This window comes from Elephas maximus, chromosome 4, assembly GCF_024166365.1.
Source record: "Elephas maximus indicus isolate mEleMax1 chromosome 4, mEleMax1 primary haplotype, whole genome shotgun sequence".
Taxonomy (NCBI): Eukaryota; Metazoa; Chordata; class Mammalia; order Proboscidea; family Elephantidae; genus Elephas; species Elephas maximus.
The window spans coordinates 44,222,500-44,245,427 of NC_064822.1; the positions used below are offsets into that span (position 1 = coordinate 44,222,500).

The 22,928-nt window shown below is 38.3% G+C and overlaps 1 protein-coding gene across 2 annotated transcripts in view; it reads right to left on the reverse strand.

The window, feature by feature from the left end:
• Positions 1-22,928, reverse strand: part of OPTN (optineurin) — a 48,059-nt gene that overhangs the window by 19,886 nt on the left and 5,245 nt on the right. For both annotated transcript variants that reach the window (XM_049881979.1, XM_049881978.1), the window contains exons 2-8: positions 20,233-20,409; positions 18,829-19,031; positions 16,997-17,158; positions 12,251-12,324; positions 9,470-9,604; positions 2,868-2,970; positions 491-606 (exon numbers count right to left, since the gene is read on the reverse strand). In XM_049881979.1, coding sequence (XP_049737936.1) covers positions 491-606; positions 2,868-2,970; positions 9,470-9,604; positions 12,251-12,324; positions 16,997-17,158; positions 18,829-19,031; positions 20,233-20,398 — 959 coding nt within the window. In that variant the 5' untranslated portion in view covers positions 20,399-20,409. The remainder of the gene's footprint in view (positions 1-490; positions 607-2,867; positions 2,971-9,469; positions 9,605-12,250; positions 12,325-16,996; positions 17,159-18,828; positions 19,032-20,232; positions 20,410-22,928) is intronic.

The following is a 22,928-nucleotide window of genomic DNA, read 5'->3' on the forward strand; positions in this document are numbered from 1 at the left end:
ATCATGAGAAACTAGCAAACACAAAATTTTCAGTTTATATGGTAGCCTTAATAATTGATTGAAAATGATTTTTTTTTTTTCCTAAATAAATCTCATGCAAGGTCTTTCTGGTCTTTTCAACTTTCTCTTATGTTTATTCATGTCAGCGCTGTCAGCTGACGTAAACCACAGGAAAGCTGGCTCACTGATTTGCACGGGTCTTCACGTGGGCTGGTATACTTAACACATGCCCTCAAACAGCAGAATCAAAGCCCCTGGCCCCACCTCCCACAGGACTAGAAATATTTCATGTTTGTGCATTAACCTGTACATTAGCGTTTGCTAAATTCACATTTTAATTAGGTCTCTATTTTTCTTTTAGTCGGCAGCGCAGTCACATAGTCACTGTATTTTTACATAGTAACATATCGTGCAAAAATATAGAAATACAGGAGCATACTTTGTAAAAATGTACGTTTTTAGGAGGACAAAATTCATCTGTCATTCTTACTTTTCTTGAAGTCTCTTCTTCATTAGCTCTGCTTCACTGAGTTTAGTATGAGCCTCCTGAAGCTCTTTAAACAGAGATGTCACTTGATGTTTCAACATTTCCACTTCACTTCCAACCTATCACACAGGAAATTTCAAACACAGATATGTGATTATCATCCTCTGATGATTTAATTTCTTTAAACGAACCTCTTTGTGAGAAAACATCTGAACCATTAGTATCTAATTAAAAATGAACGGTGAACTGGTTAAACTCTGACAATTAATACCCCAAATATATTAAATGTTTTGGACACAACTCTGTTTCCTTGTAGAGCATTTACTGGTCAATGCGGATGCATTTCTGATAATGGCTTTACCATAATTAAAATGAACCCTGATCACGGTTTAGAAGAGTCCCTACCGGGAGCTTATGGTTAAGCACTTGACTACCAGCCAAAAGGCTGGCGATTTGAACCCACCTAGAGAAGCCTCAGAAGACAGTGTGGTAATTTGCTTCTGAAGGTCATAGCCTTGAAAACTCATTCTACTCTGTACACATGGGGTCACCATGAGTAGAAACTGACTCAATGGCAACTAACAATAACCCATAGTTCAGGAGATCACAGATCACCGTGGTATAAAACCACAATCTTATTTATCCAGCTCACCCTCACGTTCCCTTGCCAACTTATATTTCTAGTTTACTCAGCTATTTTTGCTGTATAGCTTTTTTTTTTTCTTTGCAGCTCTATCTCAACCCAAAAACTCAGTGCCATCGAGTCAATTCTGTAAATGAGTTTTATGTTGCTCTGGAAGTCTCAGTAATTTTCTATTAACAGTCGTTGAATTAGTTTTACTTGTTGTTAGGTGCCGTTGAGTTGGTTCTGACTCACAGCGACCCTGTGTAAAACAGAACAAAACACTACCCAGTCCTAAGCCACGCTCATAGTCATTGCTATGTTTGAGCCTGTGGTTGCAGCCACTGTGTCAATCCATCTTGTCTAAGGTCTTCCTCTTTTTTGCTGATCCTCTGCCTTACTAAGCATGATGTCCTTCTCTAGGGACTGATCCCTCCTGATAACATGTCCTAAGTACCTGAATTAGCTACAGTGAGTATTTTGTTTAAATGTCTTCACATGGGCTACTATGTCTACTATCGCTTCATGGCTTTATTAACTTTCCCTAAATTTAAGGCTGTTGGCGCAAAGGCACATCTCTTAGCTATGACAGAAAACTGTACATACATACACGCGCGCACACACACACACACATTCAATTTTATTCAAACCAACAGAACCAAGATCTTTCAATTCTACCTCAGGTTTCTTGGTCATGTCCTCTCCTCATATGAAATAAAATTATAAATTTTGCTTATGAAACAGAGAGTTCTCTTATCCACAACACTAAAGACTTTCTTATTAAATGTTAGAAACCTATGTGCTGTATAATCATAAATATATACATAATTTTTACTGCCTATAAGCTATGTCTTGAACTATAACTTTTAGAAGTAGCTTGTCTAGATTCGCATAATTGTATCGAGGTGATCAGGCTCACTGAAACACTGGAAACTTAGTCTTTCAGAAAACAATCAAAGATTAATGAACATGTCCTGTTTCCAAGACTCTGGAGGTCTTAAAATCATGGCTCACTGATCTTGTGGTTGCTTAGTAAGGATCCTATCTAAGCTTTGATAGTGTTTAAGCACATACTGCTTTCTTGTAAGATTTATGTATCCTGAAATATATAAGTACCCTGAAAATGTTAATTAATCGGAGCACTGGTTTACTCGGTAACGACATGTTGCTCAACTTTAAAGTGGTCTATTAAACCTGTGTAGTAATCGGTTAATGGCGTTCTGAATTGTTTATTTTTGACACTCATATGATTGTATTATAAAGTTGATAAAATTCCATTTTCACCAAGCTGGCCAGTTCACTTAAGTATTTAGGAGAAGAAATCAGTCAAGAAGAGATATAGGAATGACTTCCTAGACTACTGATAGGAATACATCCCACTACAATTTATACTGAATCAAATTCAAGTCAGGACGAGGAAATAAGAGAGAAATAGAAAGTATTCAACATTAATATTCTTTCTATACTTCTAAAGCATACATCATAGGGCAGAGCAGAATGGAACCACAGTTCCTGGGCTGTAATCTTTACAGGAGCAGATCGCCAGGTCTCTTCTCCTGCAGAGTCACTGGTGGGTTTGAACCGCCGACCTTTTGGTCAGCAGTGAAGTGTTTAACCATTGCACCACCAGGTTTCCTACAAGTCAGAATCGACTTGATGGCACACAACAACAACAACAACAAACACTTGAATCCGGCTTCTACACTACTCTCACGTCCATCGGGTATGTGCTAGCCGTCTCGGAGTCTTACTACCCACAGTTTCTGTGCCTTTCTCCTCTTCTTTTTCTGCTCCTGCGCTCTCCTCAGTCTGGGTCTCAATCTCAGAACGATCATTTGCTTTCTTTTCAAAATGTGAAATTCTGAAAAGTCATAGAACATAGAAAAGTCACTTTCTCTTTGTTTTCAAGAGGAATAATGATTGCAGAAGCTCTGAAAAGGACACTGTTCAAATTCTGGATACAGGGTTAGGGGTTTTCAAAATCTTTTCACATTCATTATGGTAGTTCCATTTTATTTTTCATCATAGAACTGACTAGAATCAATTTAAAAGATGAATTCCTATAGTGTCACTGTGTGTATACACATGTACACACACAGGTGTTACATGCATGTGTGACTCTCCTTTATAAGGATTCAGCGAAGAAGGGAAGATTTTCCTTTTGGACCCATCTGAGTTGACAAGCCCCTGAGCAAACAACCAAATGCAGCAATACTCTTTTATCCCTAATCATAACTGCATGAAAGCCATCCAAATACAATAGATGGAAAAAGATGGTAGGTTAAATACATGCATGTAATTTTTCTCCCACCCGAAACCTCATTAAAAATGCATTTTAAAAGGAATACATTACAAGAGCAAAGAGAAAATGAAAGGAAATAATACCAAGAAAATCTTAGAAGCTGGAAAGCACAGACACAAGTGGGAACTAACTCATACCAAGATGGTAGGATCCTAAACCAACAGCAGGTGGAGCCAGGAAGTAACCCTACTCACACTGTGGAGCCTCCACAAGGCTCAGGAATTGGTGGCACCAGGTATCTCTGGAAGGGGCAATGAAGCTGGGGCTAAAAACAGGAGGATTAGTTAAAAGCCTGCTTAAGAAGACTAGAAGACTGAAGATGGTAAAACAAAGGGTCTCTAGACTAAGAGATACTAGGCAGAGTTGAGGGCTTGAGCTCCCTACGGAAAAGAAGGGGATTCACATACTGAATATTGAGATCCTCAACCTTCTTCTCCTATAGGTATCTACAAAAATACTTCCCAGGCAGGAGGCTAGAAGAGTCTTCTCTGAAGAATCTGGCCAGCACAAGGGAAAAGATTTAAAGTTACTGACAAAAGGCTTCCCCAAGGAAACCTCCCAACCGGACTGCTCTATATATACATACACACAGAGATTCAACCAGCTTCTAACTTCCCCCTCTTAAATCTGAACCAGCAGCTAAGATTGCTAGATACTTGAGGAAAACTTCTAAAATTAAAGAATGAGAGTAAAACGGAAAAAAGCAACTTGCTGAAAACAGAATATGCTGGTATGGGGGTGGAGGGAAACTTAAGGGGGAAAAGAAAACTGTCATTAATATCCTTAGAGATGTAAGGAAACACATTGCATCCATTAAGAAAAAAAAAAAAAGGAACAAAGGGCAAAAAAATTTTAAGATGAAAGCTGATCAAATCTACTAGAAAGGAGCAATAAAAGGCAGAGATGGAAAGAAGGAACAAAGAGTAAAGAAAATTAGAGGACTAGTCCAGGAGACCCAATTCAAAATAACAGTAGCTCTAAAAAGAGAGAACAGAAAAAAATCGAGGATAAGAGATTATTGCTAAATTAATTTGAGATCATTTTTTGAGAACTAAGGGCCGCTATGAGTCAGAATTGACTCGACGGCACTGGAAAAGGACACACATCTGCAAAATGAAAAGGCCGGAGAGCATCCAGAACAAATAGATGACAAACAATCTCACTCTAAGGCACATGGGACAACTTCAAGACACTTGGGACAAAGCGAAGAACCTTTAGAGAGGAAGAACAAGAAAAGAAGTTTCATTCAAAAAAGATTAAGTATCAGAATGGCAATGGATTTTTCAATGGTAACACAAGAAGCCAGAGCACAATGAAGCAATGTTTTCAAAATTTTGAGGGAAAATTATATCCAATCTAGAATTCTGTATCTAGTCAAACTATCCATTAGCCATAAAAGGTAGGAACAGAAATTTTCAGATATGCAAGATCTCAAGAAATTCTTTTTGGGAAGTCACTGGAGGTGTGCTCTACTTAAATAATAATAATAATAGTAAAAAGGAATAAGAAAGGCATTGGTTTTAGGGAACAGGTGATCCAACACAGGAGAGCTGAAGGGTTTCCCCCAAGATAATGGCAAACGGACATACCAAGATGACTGCTATAAAGCAGACTTAAGAAGCAACAAGGCCAGGCACCAGGAGAAAGGTCTTCAAGAAGAGAATACCCCTAGACTACTAACATATTTGAATGTAATTGAGAGACTTCCTCACTGGGGGAAGAGTTTGGAGAAACAATGCAAATTTTAAAAAGGTAATGAAATAAAAATTGTGCAAAAAAAAAAAAAAAGGCAGTCCAACTCTTCAGACAGGGATTGGACTGGAAAAGGGGATGGAAAATGATACTGGTGAAGAACAAGCTTCTTGGATCAAATGGTCACATGAGACTATGTTGGCATCTCCTGTTTGGAGGGGAGATGAGAGGGCAGAGGGGGCCAGAAACTACCCGAATGGACACGAGGAGACAGAGTGGAGGGAAGTACTGTGCTATCTCATCAAAGGGAGAGCAATTAGGAATGTATAGCAAGGTGTACGTAAATTTTTATATGAGAGACTGACCTGATTTGTAAACTTTCACTTAAAACACAATAAAAATTAATTAAAAAAAAAAAAAAATCCCACTGAGAGATAAGAACTCTGAGCAAATATGGAACAGAATAAATGTTCCCTGACCTGGAAAACTACAATTAATATGGTATTACATGAAATATTGGACATTTCCTTTAAAATCAGCAATAAAAAGTACACTTTATTTTTATTAAACATTGAAAATGGAGATCTAAGTTATTACAATAAGCCAAGAAAAAGAAAGAAAAGGCATTATTTTTATTATACACAGATTATAAGGCAGTCTCCATAGGAAAAAAAAACTAAAACTATAGAAAGTATTGTCATGGGTTGAATTGTGTCTCCCCAAAATACCTGTCAACTTGGCTAGGTCATGACTCCCAGCATTGCATGACTGTCTACCATTTTGTTATCTGATGTGATTTCCCTATGTGTTATAAATCCTATCACTATGTCCTATGGGGTCGCTATGAGTCAGAATTGACTCGAGGGCACTGGGTATGTTGTTAATGAGATGGATTAGCGGCAAGTATACTGATGAGACCTACAAGATTAGATAGTGTCTTATCTTTTTTGAGATAAGTGTCAATCTCTTTTGAGATATAAAAGAGAGAAACCAGCAGAGAGACACGGTGATCTCACACACACAAAAACGGAGCACCGGGAACATAGCACGTTCTTTGGACCTGGGGTCCCTGCGCTGAGAAGTTCCTTGACCAGGGGAAGATTGATGACAAGTATCTTCCTCCAGAGCCAATAGAGAGAGAACGCCTTCTCCTGGAGCTGATGCCCTGAATCTGGACTTGTAGCCTACTAGACTTTGGGAAAATAAATTTCTCTTTGTTAAAGCCAAAAAAAAAAAAAGGGCAATCATGGCATACTATACAGCTTAACTGTGACTATCACATATATATATATATATATATATATATATATATATGTATATATATATATGTATATATATATATATATATGCATGCATAATAACGTAAACATTGAGTAGTGATCTAATCAAATCTTAATAAATTAATTTTGGTGGGGGAAGGGGGATCAGAAGAAGGGTTCAGAAGCACATGTGTGTAGTGATTGATGATGGGGTGAAAGATAGTTAAATCCTCATCCTTCACAGTGGTAAATCAATAGGTTCTGTTTAAAATAGAAATGAGGAAGTAGCAATATAAACCTTATATATAAAGCCCATTGCTGTCGAGTCAATTCTGACTCACAGCGACCCCATAGAGTTTCCAAAGCTGTAAATCTTTACAGGAGCAGAAGCAGGCTGCCATATCTTTCTCCCACGGAGCCACTGGTGGTTTCGAACCACCGACTTTTTGGTTAGCAGTCTAAAGCTTTAACCACTGTGCTACCAGGGCTCCTTAAATCTAATATGAAAGCCAAACTAAACCTGTTGCTCTTGAGTCAATTCTGACTTATAGTGACCCTACAGGACAGAGTAAAACTGCCTCATAGGGTTTCCAAGGAGAGGCTGGTGGATTCAAACTGCCAACCTTTTGGTTAGCAGCTGAATGCTTAACCACTGCAACACTAGGGCTCCAAACTTAATATAGGGAGGTAAATATCTAAGAGGCAGCTAAATATGTTGAAAGTGGTTGTCTGGGAAGCAGGAAAACGGGGTAAGAGAGGACTGATGAAGGAACTACTGTTTTTCCGTAAGAAGCTTGTAGAAGAACTGATCCTTAAAACAATGGGAAACTGATGAAAAAAATTAAAAAAACTTAGTGATGATACAGAGTAAAACAAACATTAGTAACCTGTTGCAAAGTGTCAAACCTAACCAGCACAGGCACCATTTCCAGCTAAGCCAAATGGTGAAAAGCCCCTAAGATCAAGAACAGGACAAGGATGTGTGCTCTTGCCACTTCTATTTACATTATACAAGAGGTTGTAGCTAAGGCAACCAGGCCAGAAAAAGAAATAACAGCCATCTGGATTAGAAAGGAAGAAGTAAAACTATCTCTATTTGTAGATGACATGATTTTGTATATACTGAAACCTAAGGAATCCACTAAAAAACTATTAGGACTGATAAACACATGCAGCAAGGTTGTAGAATTTAAAATCAACTTATAAAATTCAATTGTACTTCTATATACTAGCAATGAACAATCAAAATATTAAGAAAACAAATGTAAATGGTTATAATAGCATAAAAAAGACTAGAATATTTGGAAATAAATTAAACAGAAGTGCAGGACTCATAAACTGAAAATTACAAAACATCATTGAAAGAATTTAAAGAACTAAATAAAAAGGACATCTCATGTCCACAGATCAGAAAACTTAACATCGTTAAGGCAGCAATACTCCCCAAATTTACAGATTCAACACAATCCCTATCTAAATTCCAAGTATTTTTGTAGAAATTGACAAGCAGATTTTAAAATTCATACAGAAAAGGGACGCTGAATAGGGACCCTTCATAGGGAAAAGAGAGGGAACCCAGGATTTCAAAGAAATCTTGAAAAAGAAGAAAAAAGTTGAAGGACTCACAGTTCCCAATTTCAAAACTTGCTACAAAGCTATAGTAATGAAGACAGTGTGGTATTATAGCATAAGGGTAGACATATAGATCAAAATGGAATAGGACTGAGAGTCTAGAAATTCACCTTTACATTTATGGTCAGTCAATTTCCAACAAGGGTACCAAGATAATTCAGTAGCGGAAAGAATAGTCTTTTCAAGAAATGATGCAGGGACAAGAAGATATTCTCAGACAAAAGAACGAGGTTGGACACCTACCTTACACCTTACGTAAAAACGAACACGAAATGGATTACAGTCCCGCATCTAAGAGCCAAAACTATAAAACTCTGAGGAGAAAACATGAGAGTAACTATTCATGACCTTGGGTTAGGCAATGGTTTCTTAGCTATAACACCAAAAGCACAAAGTGGAAGAAGAAAAAATAGGTAATTGGATGACATCAAAGTAAACTCTTGTGCTTCAAAAGAAACTATTACATTGAAAGGACAACCCACAGAATGTGAGAAAATATTTGCAAATCATATATCTGATAAGGGACTTGTATTCAGAATATATAACTAACTCTTACAATTCATTAATAAAAGGACAAATAATCCAGTAAAAGCAAAATGGGCAGAGAATTTGAACAGATGTTTCTCCAAATGGTCAACATGAAAAGATGCTCAACATCGCTAGTTACTAAAAAAAAAAAAAATTTTTTTTTTTTTTGGAAATACAAATCAAAACCACAGTAAGATACCATTTTACATCTACTAGGATGACTAAAATAAAGGACAACAACAAGCGTTGTCAAGGATATGGAAAAACTGGAACCCTTACACATTGCTGATGTGAATATTAAACGGTGCAGCTGTTTTGGAAAAGTTTGGTAGTTCCTCAAAATATTAAACAAAGAGTTACCATGTAACCCAGCAATTCCACTCTAGGTGTACACCCCAGAGAATTGAAAACACATGTCCATACAAAAATCTGTACATGAATGTTCACAGCAACATTATTCATAATAGGCAGAAAGTGGAAACAATCTAAATGTTCATCAACTGATGAACAGATAAAATGGGATCTATCCCCTACAATGGAATGGTATTTATGCAACAAAAAGAAATGAAGTACTGACACAAGCTTCAACATGGGTGAGCCTTGAAAATGGTATTCTAAGTGAAAGAAGCCAGTTACAAAAGACCACGTATTGTATGTGTGCATTTATATGAAATGTCTAGAACAGGTGGATCTACAGTGAGAGAAAGTAGACCAGCTTCTGGCAGGGGCTGGGAGGAGGAGGGAGGAAGGAGTGAGTGTTAAAGGGATGGAGTTTCTGTGGGGAGAGAGTTTTCTACAGTTATATTGTAGTAATTTTTAATGGTTGCATGACCCTGTGGATATTCTAAAATACATTGAACAGTACATTTTAAATGGCTGAATTGTATGGAATGCTAATTACATCTCAATAAAGCTGTTACAAAAAACAATGTATATCTATTTCATACCTTTCTTTAGCATCCTTGAGTGCAAGTTCAAGTCTTTCTACCTTCTGGTTTCCTTCTCTTAGACAATGCAGGAGTTGGCTCACAGTTAATTCTTCAAATTCCAAATAATTCCTGGCTCCTTGTGCAGATCTGCTTCTACATTGAGACAATCTTACTTTCAGTATGAACGTTAAAAGGTTTTCATCAGAAAATAAGAATGCTGAAGTCTAAGAACAGAGTAGCCCAATGTAAGTGGAGCCAACTTAAAGGAACTGCTTAACCGAATACTCTCCAATTGATTCTTATTCACTGACGAAGCACAGCTGGCCCCATGACCCCCAGTAACACACTCCTCTGTGGTTTCCAAGGAACGAAACCAGGTGGGGAACTAAGAGTGAGGCTCCAGAGAGGCCAACCTTAGGCTGCATGAGCTCACTTCCTCCAAACACTCACTGTATACACATCTGACCACAAAACCCACCGAAGCAGTTCAACAGGCACAGCCCTCTTTTGGATGCCAGGCTTTCCTAGAGGTCTAGTCTCAAAGAGGACTGTAGGAAGACAAGTATATAAGAACATGTGCTACCTTTGGGGACACACACACACAGACCCCTTGGCCTTCTTTAACTTGACGGAAAACCATCAAATTACTGGGCGAAAAAAATTTTTACACTTTTTGGTTTTAAATTGAGGAGAAAAATGCAGACACTGTTGGTAGCCAAATATTTTTCTTGATTTCAACATCTGATTAATACAAAGACATTTCAGTGACAAAACCACCCCTACAATAACAAAACATTCAGGATAAGTATGATGATGTTAATAGCAGCTACTATTTCAGTAATCTACTAAAATTCACATATCTATTAAATTGCTGTTGTTACTATTAGCTGCCATCAGGTCAGCCACCGATTCATGGTAACTCCATGCACAAGACAATGAAATGCTGCCTGCCCTATGAAAATTTCTCTAAGAATCTTTCCTCATAGACCGGATAGGGATTGAACCCTCAGGAATCAGGGTTTTTGGAAGTAGATCCCTAGGCCTTTTTTCCTAGTCCATCTTAGTCTGGAAGCTCCCCTGAAACCTGTTCAGCATCATAGCAACATGTAAGCTCCCACGGACGAACAGGTGCTGGCTGCACATAAGGTGTATTGGCTGGGAATCAAACCAGGGAATCCTGCATGGAAGGTGAGCATCTAATAAACAGCCAGTATTAAATCCCAGTCCCCTGACCTGAAGCTTAAACTCCAAACCTAGTAACCAATTTCTGATTCCTTATGATGCTCACACATAGGGCAAAGATGTTATTTACTAAAAAACAGCAGTGTGGCTAAAAGGAAGTGGACTTTTCACATGGACGTAAATTAGGAGGAAGTGGTTTGAACATCTCAAACAGGGCTAGCTTCCTTCCTCTCACTTCCAGGAAAGTTTTTTATATTAAAATAACAATTTGGGGAAAAGCTGAGGAATTTTTTAACAAAAAAGGAAACAACATTCATTTATTCCCTGTTTGTTGAAAAAATACTTAACACTTATCTTCTCTCTTATACAAGGGCTTGGGAGCATAAAAGGGGAAAAAAAATTTTGTCATGGCTTTGTAAGTCAATCTCTATGCAATCCATCAAGTTTAATAATAATAAAAAAAGATTTTAAAAGTCTATGAGGAAAGATTCTTAGAGAAATTTTCAGGTAACTGTCTCTTAAGTGGACTAATAACAACAACGGCACTGGGTTAACCTGCTTGCAGAGGATTAGCTAAGCCTGTTCTGGCTGAGGAGAGGCCCCTGGGTTTGTGCACAAAAGGTTTATGCTGGACTACTAAAGGTTGGCAGTTCGAGCCCACCTAGAGTCACTGTGGAAGAAAAGGCCTGGCAATCTGCTTCTGTAAAGATTACAGCCAAGAAAACACTATGGAGTATTTTTACTCTGTAATACACAGGGTTGCCGTGAGTTGGAACTGATGGGACAGCTGTGGGTTTTATTCTGGGTGAGTGCTACCTGCCAGAGTCAAACTGGGGGTTTCCAGTACCCAGCTCCTCTACCATTGCCCTTTGCAACGTCCCTCCCACTATTTAAGATGTCTGCTAGTATGAGGAGCTCTGGTGGCGCAGTGGTTAAGTGCTCGGCTACTAACTGAAAGGTCAGCAGTTTGAACCACCAGCCGCTCCTCAGGAGAAAGATATGACAGTCAGCTTCTGAAAAGACTACAGCCTTGGAAACCCTATGGGACAGTTCTACTCTGTCCTATAGGGTCACTTTGAGTCCGAATCAACCCCATGGCAGCGGGTGGTTTGCTAGTATGTCCTTGAGACAGGTAAACTCAAGGCTCCACAGGTATCTGGACGCTTTCAAGAACCGCCCACAAAGATTCAGAGCAGTAACAGCCATTGTTACAGAAGATTACCCAGTATCAGTCACTTTGGCTTGCAAGTGGCAACGAACAGAAAGAAGAAAATGGAAACACCTCACTTATCTAGCTGGGCAGCCTGATCCGGATCAAATGACATTGGTAAACAAAACGTGGGTCTTCTGATGAAAAACAAGTAGCTTCTTTTGGTTAAGGATAAATACATTTTCACCTATCACATCTATAATAGAGTGGTGAGCATTATGTAGCCTAAAAAGGTACCAAATACTATTTTTATTCCCTGCCAGTCTGGGCTGTAACATCAAATAGCATTCAAAACTAATATTCTTGAAAGGTCCTAGTAGGACATTACTTTTGTAGCCCATGTTTAACCTCCCAGTGTCGAGAAGACTGCCCCCTCTGCCCGACAGCCCTAATCCTTCTTCACATACTTGTCAATGGCATCAGTTCTTGTGGGGCCGGGACTATTCTTGATTTCTTTGAACGGTCCATTTGCTTCTCCTTCCTGAGAAAGCAGAAACGAAAGGGATTTAGGTCAATATTATGCAAGACGAATTCTTTACCTGAGGAAAAAAGACAAAAGATCAAGAATTTTGATGACATGCAACCCAAGGAACCTATCAAATATTTAGATGTGAAATGTTTAAATTTAGTCATTCAAATGGAATAGCAATTTACTCTTCCATTACCCCCCTCTTCCTGCCCCCTATACCCTGTCAGGATTATAAATATCTATGTTAAGGCATCAAGGACAGTCTCCTCTCATTCTGCACATTCACCCTGACTCCGTAAACGTGAAAGCTTATCTCCTTCCCTCTCTCCTTGGCAGTGCCCTCCTTCCCTAGGTTAAGGCTGCAAAAAGCTAGTGACAACTCACACCCTTCTGGTGCTGCTTTTAAAATGCAAAATGCTAGAACCTGTTGATGCACAGCTGTAAAACTGGCAGTTTTCCTTTTTAGAGGCTTACAAAGCATCATCTTTGTCAAGGTGGCTCCTCTTTGAAGTTCTTATGCACTGGAGGCCATTTATGGAACAAGTCATTTATATTCCAATGAGCTAGCAGAGAAAATCTTCAAAGACGCACAAAGATTGTTATAGATAATTTTGCTTGCATAAACTCTCAGTCTTGGGCAGTGTTTCCTAGTTCATAGAAGCAAAGTGAGAAAAACATGCTTACACTAACTGACACTCATGTGTGAAGGAGAATATTATGCTGAACATGCACTCTGAAGGAAGAACCTCATTTGGAAACTTTGATATGCTCTCTGAGCTTCCTTTTAGCAGTTATTTGCAGAAAGTTAAAGTTCTTTGATCAAACTTGTGTTTTAGTAATCGTTGGTCATTTACATAAAGGGGACCTGGGCAAAGCATGCTTTTTAACTGGTTAATTCTCTCAATTTCGGCCACTATTAATGCATCTAAAATTTACTAAGGGGCACGGATGGCAAGGTAATTAACAGCTGTTTTCAAACCCCGTTTATGTTTAGAGCAGCAAATGAATCAGAAAGTGAAGAAAGCCACATATTAATATTTCAGACACATTCAGGAGTTCAGCTTCTTTGCAAGTTCCTCCCTACTCTCTCCACCCCTTATCTACAAGATACACCTCTCTCTACCACAGACACAATTCCTCTCTTTTCCTATAGCGGGGTGTGTACTCTGACAAAGCTTAAACGGCAGTCTGTATTAGAGAGGATTTTATACTCGAGTTTTTCCTCCCTTATTATCTTTTTTTTAGGCCCCTTCGTGATTTATCTACCTGTTTTGCTCTTTAATAGGACTGCCTGTACGTTCAGATACAGTCATTAATAGATGCTTCACAGCTGCTTAGCAACGTGTTAGCACGTGCCATCTCTCTCAGCTCACTTCATCTTGTGGTACACACAACTCCAAGTTTGAAAGCACTGCTTTCACAGTCAGTGCTCTGAGGATCCTGAGTAGCTGATGTTGGGAGGGAGAAGCCAAAGTACTCTCTACCCTCAACCTACAGCCAGGGAAGCTCTGCTCTTTCTTTTTACCTCTCTTCTTCTTTTTAAAAATATTTTATTTTATTTATTTTTGTTGTTAATATACACAGCAGGACATACACCCACTTTACCATTTCTACATGTGCAAATTCGGTGACACTGATTACATTCTTCGGGTTGTGCAATCATTCTCACCCTCCTTTCTAAGTTGTTCCTCCCCCATTAACATAAACTTACTGCCCCCTAAGGTTCCTATCTTTTCAGCTGCTGTTATCAATTTGATCCCATATAGGTAGTTCTTAAAAGAGCACAATGCTCAAGGCAGACATTCTTTACTAGTTAAGCTAAACTATTGTCTGGTTTTAAGAAGACTTCAGGGGATATTTTTAGCTTAAGGTTTAAAGATTATGAGGGCAATAATTTCCAGGGTTCCTCAGGTCTCCAAGGCTCCAGATACTCTAGATTCTATAAGAATCTGAAATTCTAGCTGCATTTTCTCCCTTTTGATTAGGGTTCTTCCACAGAATGTTTGATCAAAATGTTCAGTAATGGTACCATTCAGTAGTTCTGGTCTCATGGCAATGGTGGCAGTTGTTCTTGCAGGCAATTAGCCACACCTTCCATTTCCGCCTCCTATTTCTCACTCTTCTTCTTCCTCTGTTGTTCCAGGTGAACGGAGACCAATTGTTGTGTTGTGGCTGGCTGCTTGCAAATCTTTAAGACCTCAGGCACTACCAATGAATTAGGAGGTAGAACAGAAGCACTAAATATATTATTAGGCCAATTAGCTGGGATGTTCCATGAAATCATGACCCTAAACCTCCAAACCATGGAACTGAATACGAGGCATTTGGTTGTACATAAACTGTTCTTTTTTTCATTGTTGTAAATAAATCTATCACACAACTTTTGCCAATTCAACTTTTTGCAGGTGTACAACTTATTGACAGCAACTACATTAATCGGCTGTGCAACCCTACCCTTAATCAGTGTGATTCTTCCATCACCATAAACTCCATAAGCGATAACCCCCACTCTGCCCCTCCCTCCCACTCCTGGTAAACACTAGTAAACTTTGGTTCTATACACTTGCTTGTTCTTGTCATAAAATGACAAGTGAGGTCATAAAATATTTGTTCTTTTGTGATTGGCTTATTTCACTCAGCACAATATCTTCAAGCTCCATCCATGTTGTAGCATGTATCAATACTTCATTTCTCTTACTAGCTGAATAGTATTCCATTGTATGTACGTACCACATTTTTTGTTTATCTGTTCATCCACTGATGGGTATTTAGGTTGTTTCCACCTTGTTTTAAAATATTTTATTGTGGTTTGGAGAAAAGTTACACAGCAAATTAGGTTCTCATTTAACGACTTCTACACATATTTATCATTCAGTGACATTGGTTACAGTTTTCACAATGTGTCAACATTCTCATTATCTCCATTCAGGTTGTTCTATTTCCACTCATCTAGCTTCCTTGTCCCCCCTTACTTGCTCATCTTTGGGAGAGAGTACTGTATTTTTTCACAAATAATGTGCCTATATAAACAATGTATTCATGCATATAATCCCCACATCATGTCTAGGAAAATAATGCATGAGGGGGTTGCAGAGTTGGCAAAAAATATAATGTGTATTTGTGTAAAAATACAGTAAAGGTTGACTGTTAGGTCTCATTTAGATGACTGTTTAGGGGAATGCAGTACTCATTTGAGTGATATTATTTATTTTATGAGCCACTCTGTCTTTTGGCTGATAGATGATCACCAGGAGTGGTTTGAGTTTCAAGCTTAAAGGGTATCCCAGGGTGATAGTCTTGGTGCTTTCTCTTGTCTCTACCGGTCCAGTAAGTCTGGTCTTTTTTTAGGAATTTGAGTTTTGTTCTACACTTTTCTCTCATTCTATCCCAGAACATCTACTGGTTGTAGTAGCTGGGCACCATCTAGTTCTTCTGGTCTCAAGGTAGGTGAGGACTGGTTTTTCCATTTCTGTAAAGAAGGCTGTATGAATTTTGATTGGGATTGCATGGAATCTATAGATCGCTTTGGGTAGTATTGACATCTTAACAATATTAAGTCTTCTAATCCATGAACATGTAACATCTTTCCATTTATTTAAATCTTCTTCAATCTCTCTCGGCAGTGTTATATAATTTTCATTGTATAAGTCTTTCACATCCCTGGTTAAATTTATTTCTAGGTATTTTATTCTCTTAGATGCTACTGTAAATGGAATTGTTTCCCTAATTTCCTGTTCAGATTTCTCATTGTTGGTGTATAGGAACCCAAATGATTGTCTGTTGGCCTTGTACCCTATGACTTTGCTAAATTCCTCTATTAACTCTAAAAGGTTTCTTGCAGACTCTTCGGGATTTCCTATACATACAGTCATGTCTGCCTTGAGCATTATGATCTTTTAAGAACTATCTATACAACTATAACGGCAACAGCAACTTGAAAGATAAAAGAGGAACCTTGGGGGGCACTGAATTTATGTTAACGAGGGAGTAGCAACTCAGAAAAGGAGGGTGAGAATGGTTATACAACTTGAAGAATGTCATCAGTGTCACTAAGTGGTACATGTAGACACTGTTGAATTGGTGTATGTTCTACTGCACATATTCTTCCTTTCCAATATGGATAACTTTTATTCCTTTTTCTTGTTTTATTGATCTACTTAGGATGAATAGAAGTGGTGTGAGTGGACACCCTTGTCTTGTTCCTGATGTCAAGGGGAATTCTCTTCTTATTTTTAATATACCATGGTTCCTCATAAGACTCTGTTTGGAAAAAGGGTTCTAGTGTTAAAAAGTGCTTAAAAGCCATTCATTTACTGTACCTGATCACAAAACTGCTCACTTAAATGAATGGCTGAACACAACTTTGAGACCTGGTCTGCAAAACGATAGAAAGTTTATACTTGTATTTTTAGGTCAGTCACAAAAATGTCTGATTTGCCAGGACATACTGAACAACAATAACAAAAAGACTATCCCATTTGTGATAAAAGGTAATCAATAGTTTTCCATTCCAATTATGACAACTTTTTTAAGCATTGTTATTCTTTAAAAAATGAGAGCCAATTTATCTTTGCTACACTGAAATTTCCTCACTGTTTGGCTTCCCTGTGTTAAAAAGAAATGGTAGTACTTTTTTCCAACTGTCCACATGAGGTTTTATAATTTGATTTTTTAAAAAACTTACAGCCATCCTAATTTCAACAAAGGAGTCCTCGGCGGAACGGCTTGAGTTCAGCTTGAGTTGTAATTCAGATACAATACCCAGCAGATCTGCTTTTTCAGCTTGAAGGCGAATCACCTGTGTCTTCAGCTGTTCCATTTCTTGTTCTGGCTCTGTCTTGGGAACCTTGGAGTCACCAGTTGGGTTTTGGAAAAGACAAGAAAAGTGAAGCAAATTATAATTCAAACTAAGGACCAGGCCATCAAACTTAATTGTACCCCATACTCATCAGACAAGGCAGTTTCTCAATATCTTTGTCCCCTGTGCTAAAGTGGAAAATTCTCGCTTTTACCTGGCAACTTATTTTGACATAACATTTAATGCAAATTTTTACATTGTTTGATGGTATTCAAACAAAAAATTAAAATATCCTATGACAAGAAAGAAAGGCTTCCTCAGACACTGGAATCAGCTGATATAATGAAAATAACCAACTGGATTTTGGCAATGGTAGACTCATAATTTGTGGTCCAAAATTCCAGAAAATAAGAACAAAAGCTTCCATAACTCAATCTCCTTACAAATGCTCACCCACCTCTGCTTCTATTCTTGTCATGTTTGTTTCGAAGCCAAAACACAGGACTAACATTTCTGGTAAAATATGAGAAAACACAATGAAAGATTCAAAATTCTCCCAGATATGAAGCTGGTTGTTATAAATCTGTTTGGTGTTTCAAGGCTGCTAAAAGTTAAGTCTGGTGAGAAAAAAGAAAATTCGGGAGCTGGTACCAAGGGTCAAAAAATTAAATTTCAGTCTATATATACATTAATATTTCACTAATGTCAAGTCAGACAAGTTGAAACATCAGATGTGATAAATCTGATGAAAACTGAACACTTCAATACAAATATAAGTGTACTAAACCAGGATGTTTTAATTGTCCCATAAATAGGAGTGGATAAGTGAGATCACTGATATAAACTATAATGTAAAGTACAACTTTCTGTGCCTTGTATTATTTCTATCATCCCCTTTTCATTATTCCCTTTCTTTGTTTCCACTATTTATTCATTTAAGAAATTAGAGACCAACAAAGTTCAAGGTAAAGTCTCACGACACATCAGAGATAAATCCCCCCTGAACCAACCCAGTGCTCCATCCTTAGGGTCGTGAAGTTCCAGATTTGGAAGAAAATGAACAGCAGAGGTCCATCTAAATGAACAATAGCCAGTGAGCCCTGGAGAAGGGGCAGGAACTTCAAATTTGCTCCAATTAATTTTTTTCACTAACATCTCTTTTTGACATTCACTCTCGGGTGTGAGCACCATATCCCAGGTTCTTCGGGTCAGTAAAAATGTATCGACTTCCCTCTTTATTTGTGGTGACCCTAAAGCCTCTTCTCATGATGTGACACTTGTCAGACCACTTTTCCGAAAGGAAAATGTAAAGTGAGTAATTTTTCTTTTAGCCTGAGAAGAGGGACAAGGCCAATGAGTAAAAATTCTGAGTAACAGATTTTCTAGAAAATGTAAGTTTATACCAAAGACATAAACTAAAAATGAAACAACTGGATGGTTCTAGGCAGAGGTTCTTCTGGACTTTCTATAATACAAAACACTGATTTATAATCTCAACATTCTTTTGAATACATGGCTAAGCTGTATAAAACTCCTTCCACCAAAAGAGACTACACATGACTCTTAAATTGCAATCAATCTATTCAGCAAACCACTTCTTCTAAGACAATGCAAACCACCACTCTAGCCTGAAACATGAAAGATTTTGATCTAGAAATCTAGACAAATAAGATTCTATTACAAGTACTAATAAAATCATAAGTGATCAGTTTGCTCACCTCAAATGACCTTTCTGCTTTTCCTTTTAGTTTTCCAAGTTCTTCCTTCAATTTTTCATTTTCATGACTCAAGGCTATTAGGCGCTCTTTGGCTTCTTTGCTCTGTATCTCAAAGAACTGGCGTTCTTCCTTCTGTTTCTCTGTCCAGGCAGAAAGCTCCTCAAACCGACCCTTCATAGCCTGATTATTTAGCTTCATGGCCTCTGTTTGGGGTTAAGAGTGAGAGTGTCACACACCAGGGGAGTGGACTTCGTTTCATGAATCAAACATCCCCTAAGACTGCTTTACTACCGGGCTCTGAATTGAAAGATGTCATGCTTGGCATGGACCCCAGGGTCAGCAGGAAAGAGACTGTAGCAAGATGAGTGGTTTTCGCTTCCACACAGGACTAGTGGGTCTAATGTCATTTCTAGTCATCAAAAGCCCTAAGAAAACAGAATCGATGTGGGTGTTCCCACTACAACACGGATACCTATTAATAATTAGGGGACTGAGGAAGGTCTTATCACTGCCAAAAGCCATGGCTCAAGATATTTCTTCTACCACCCAAACCAAACTCACTGCTGTCGAGTGTATTCTGACTTATAGTGACCCTAAAAGGTATCCAAAACTGTAAATCTTCAAGGAAGTTGACTGCCACTTCCTTCTCCTGTGGAGTGGCTAGTGGGTTCAAACCACCAACCTTAACGTTAGCAGCCGAGCACTGTAGCCACTGCACCGCCAGGGCTCCTTTGCTTTCTCTTAACAATGTAATATTTAAGACTAACTCTATAACATCAGTGGCCTTTCCTGCTTTTGAAAAAGAGCCCTGGTGGCACAACAGTTAAGTGCTCGGCTGCTAACCAAAAGGTCAGCAGTTGGAACTCACCAGGTGCTCCATGGGAAAAAGATGTGGCAGTGTGCTTCCATAAGGATTTATAACCTTGGAAACCCTATGGGACAGTTCTACTGCATTCTACAGAGTTGCTATGAGTTGGAATCAACATGACACCAGCGGGTTTTCGGTTTACGGAACATAAAATGAACAAGAAACTTTACTTACTTGCTCTCAAAGAACATAAACCCTACTAACACAGACCACTTGTTTAGTGGATGAAGTAGTAATAATAATTATTTTATTATATGCATATGTGCATGTCCATGAACTAGGATGCAAAAACTTAAAATAAATGGGCTAAATGCCATTATGCTATTTCCCTGAGATATATACAGTACTTTTTATTCTTACTTGCATCCAAAAGTAAACAATGAAGCAGTTTTAGCCCTACCAAAAGCTAAACCCTACGCTCCTTCTCCTCACAGGGAAACAGAGAAGGGAGTCCACTTACAAGTCTTTTTACAAATGGGTTACATTTCGTGAAGGCCTAAGGTGCATGGAGAAGTGAGAGGCCAGCTACTGCTTACCTTTCAGCTGATGATTCTCAATAAGGAGCTCTTTCATCTGCTGTAGGAGCTCTTCTGGGGTGAACGTGTCCAGGTTTGGATGAGCCAGATTGGGGGGACCATTTCCTGGGCTTTCATCGAGGCTGTCCCCTTTTTCTGTCAGGCAGCTGAGTGGTTGGTGGGACATGGCAGCAGTTCCTATGGAAAAGTTACAAATTAAAAATATATCTGTCCCCCCTCTGCTAGGAGGTCCTCGCGAATCCCACAAATCTATTAGTAACTGCTAATATTTGTTCCAAGAGTTGCCTATTTTATCTCCAATTACTTTTTTGAACATATTTGATTCTTCCTTTTAAACAATCAAGGTCTATCCCAGCTTAAGAGACACATGTGCACACGTGTTTGTTCACATGAGTAGATAAAGGATCACTGTGAGGAGTTTAGGAAATATAGCAGGAAGGGGTGGAGCACAATGATCAGTAATCCTAACATGAGGAATTCAAGAGGTTTTCCTATAACATAGACCTTACATATACATATATTGTTTTTTGGGGGGCACAGTATCATTAAATCAATTTCTCCATCTAAATTTCCAAATTAAAATTCCGTATTTTGGGTGAATTGTATGGTGGATTATATCTCAATAAAGCTGTTTAAGTTTCTATATTTTACTTCTGCTAATTTCGGTTAAGAGGAAAGGGAGAATATCTTTTTTTTTTTTTGAATGCTAACTGTGTGTTGATGACCGTACCACACATGTTACTGTCTCTACTCTTCACTAAAACTCAACTAGATACCTGTTCTACAGGTTAAGAAATATGAGTTGACAAAGGTTTACAGCTTGCCCAAGGTCAATTAATAAGTGGCACAATCTAATCTTATAATGCAATAAAAGTACTATTGCATAGTATTACTTAAGTATGTATTATAATTATTATGTAATATTATATAATCATATATTATACAATATTTCAAAGCAAATGAAAAAGGAGTAAGAAATTTTCCTTAGTTATTGCATATTCTGGAAGTATTTTTACACATACCACTTTACTTTGTAGAGGGGCCAATGTCAGCATATAAATATAAGGTAGATGAGTGTACCACAGCTCTACTTCTGTAACACCTACCACCTGGACAAACACAGAACCTCTCTTCCAATGACTGGCTATGTGCTCCAGGCAAAAAATTTTCATCTTCACTGTTCCTGAACGTGATAAGCCTTTCCCATGAGGGACTGCAGACGGATTATAAAGCAATACGCTGAAGGCAACCCCTACCACCACCCCTCCAATACACACACACACACACACACACACACACACACACACACACACACACATGCACAGTTCTGCTACAAAGGTAAAAAGTGGCAAATGTCGAGAGATACCTGAAAAAGTATAACATTATCTCCTCTAAGATGCTTACCCTTAGAAGGTAATTTTAAATCCATCCAGCCAACAAGTACATATTAAACAACTATGCGTGCTATACAACTGTGATAAGGCAGAAAGCAAACGGCACCGTGAAAGGTAGAGATGACAGGCTCTGGGATGAAGAAGGAGCTGGGAAGTGAGGACTAAGTTTCTAACTTTGAGTTGCAGGGTCAATTATGCATGAAATCAGTCACTGGAAAATAGAGGCAAGAGAACTGTATTCTTTGTGATGTATCCTAACATCTGTATTTGCTCTCTTAGTATCCATATGTTAAAAGGAAACTCATTGAATGCAGGACATGATTCTTCCCTACCCCGACAGGAGGCAATACCTTGGGCCCTCTGGAGGTCCACTGGAACTGAGGGCCTGGCAACCTGCTTTGAGTCTGAAGGAACTTCAGGTAATTAAGAGTCAGTGTTACTATTAACAAGGGACAGCAAGCCATGGGGCACTTCTGCCCTCAGTGACTTCTCCTTCAAGCAATTATTTAATAAGGATGGCAACTTTATGAGTTGAAAAACACTGATAAAGCATGTTATTCAATTTCCAACCTTTTGTAAGTATCTATGTTTTACACATAATGATTCATTTAGAAAAGAGGTACAATGCTATAGTGTTCTATCCCTTAGCATTAGGTGACTAGGATAGACTGGATTTTCTTTTGCCTCAATAAAATAATTTGGATACACTGCCAGTTTCTTGCTTTTCATAAAATTCATTTTCACATAGAATGATCTGATTTTCATAAAAATGGGATTTCATTAAGCAACAATGTTCCTACCTATTTTGCAAAGGAACCCTGAAATTCTAGGCAATAGACCTAAAGATAAAATCCTTGTGATACGTATCATCTACTTACTTGTCAACACTGAATTTCCTGATGTTCACTATACTTTGCAAAGGCCATGGAAACATTTAACAAATATTTAAAAAAAAAAAAAAGTATCTAAACAAGCATCCGGAGATGTGTTTGGTTTCATTTTATTATATCCACAAATTTCTCCTTAATGATTTTTCCAAGACAGAGGGAAGAGGAAGGGAGGGGAGGGGAGGGGAAGGAAGAGAACAGAAGGAAAGGGAAGAGAGATTTTCCCTTGAAAATTGTTCAGATTTTTTTTCCTCTTTGATCTTCATTTATGACTCCACAAAGCCTTTGGATATAACCATAATAAAATTAAAACCGGTCCTAGTTGTTACACCCATGCCTCTTTTTCAAGGTGCCCAGATTCAGACAAGAGCGCAAGGAAAAAAGCAGAGCTGTACCAAGAGTTGTCGTTACTTGC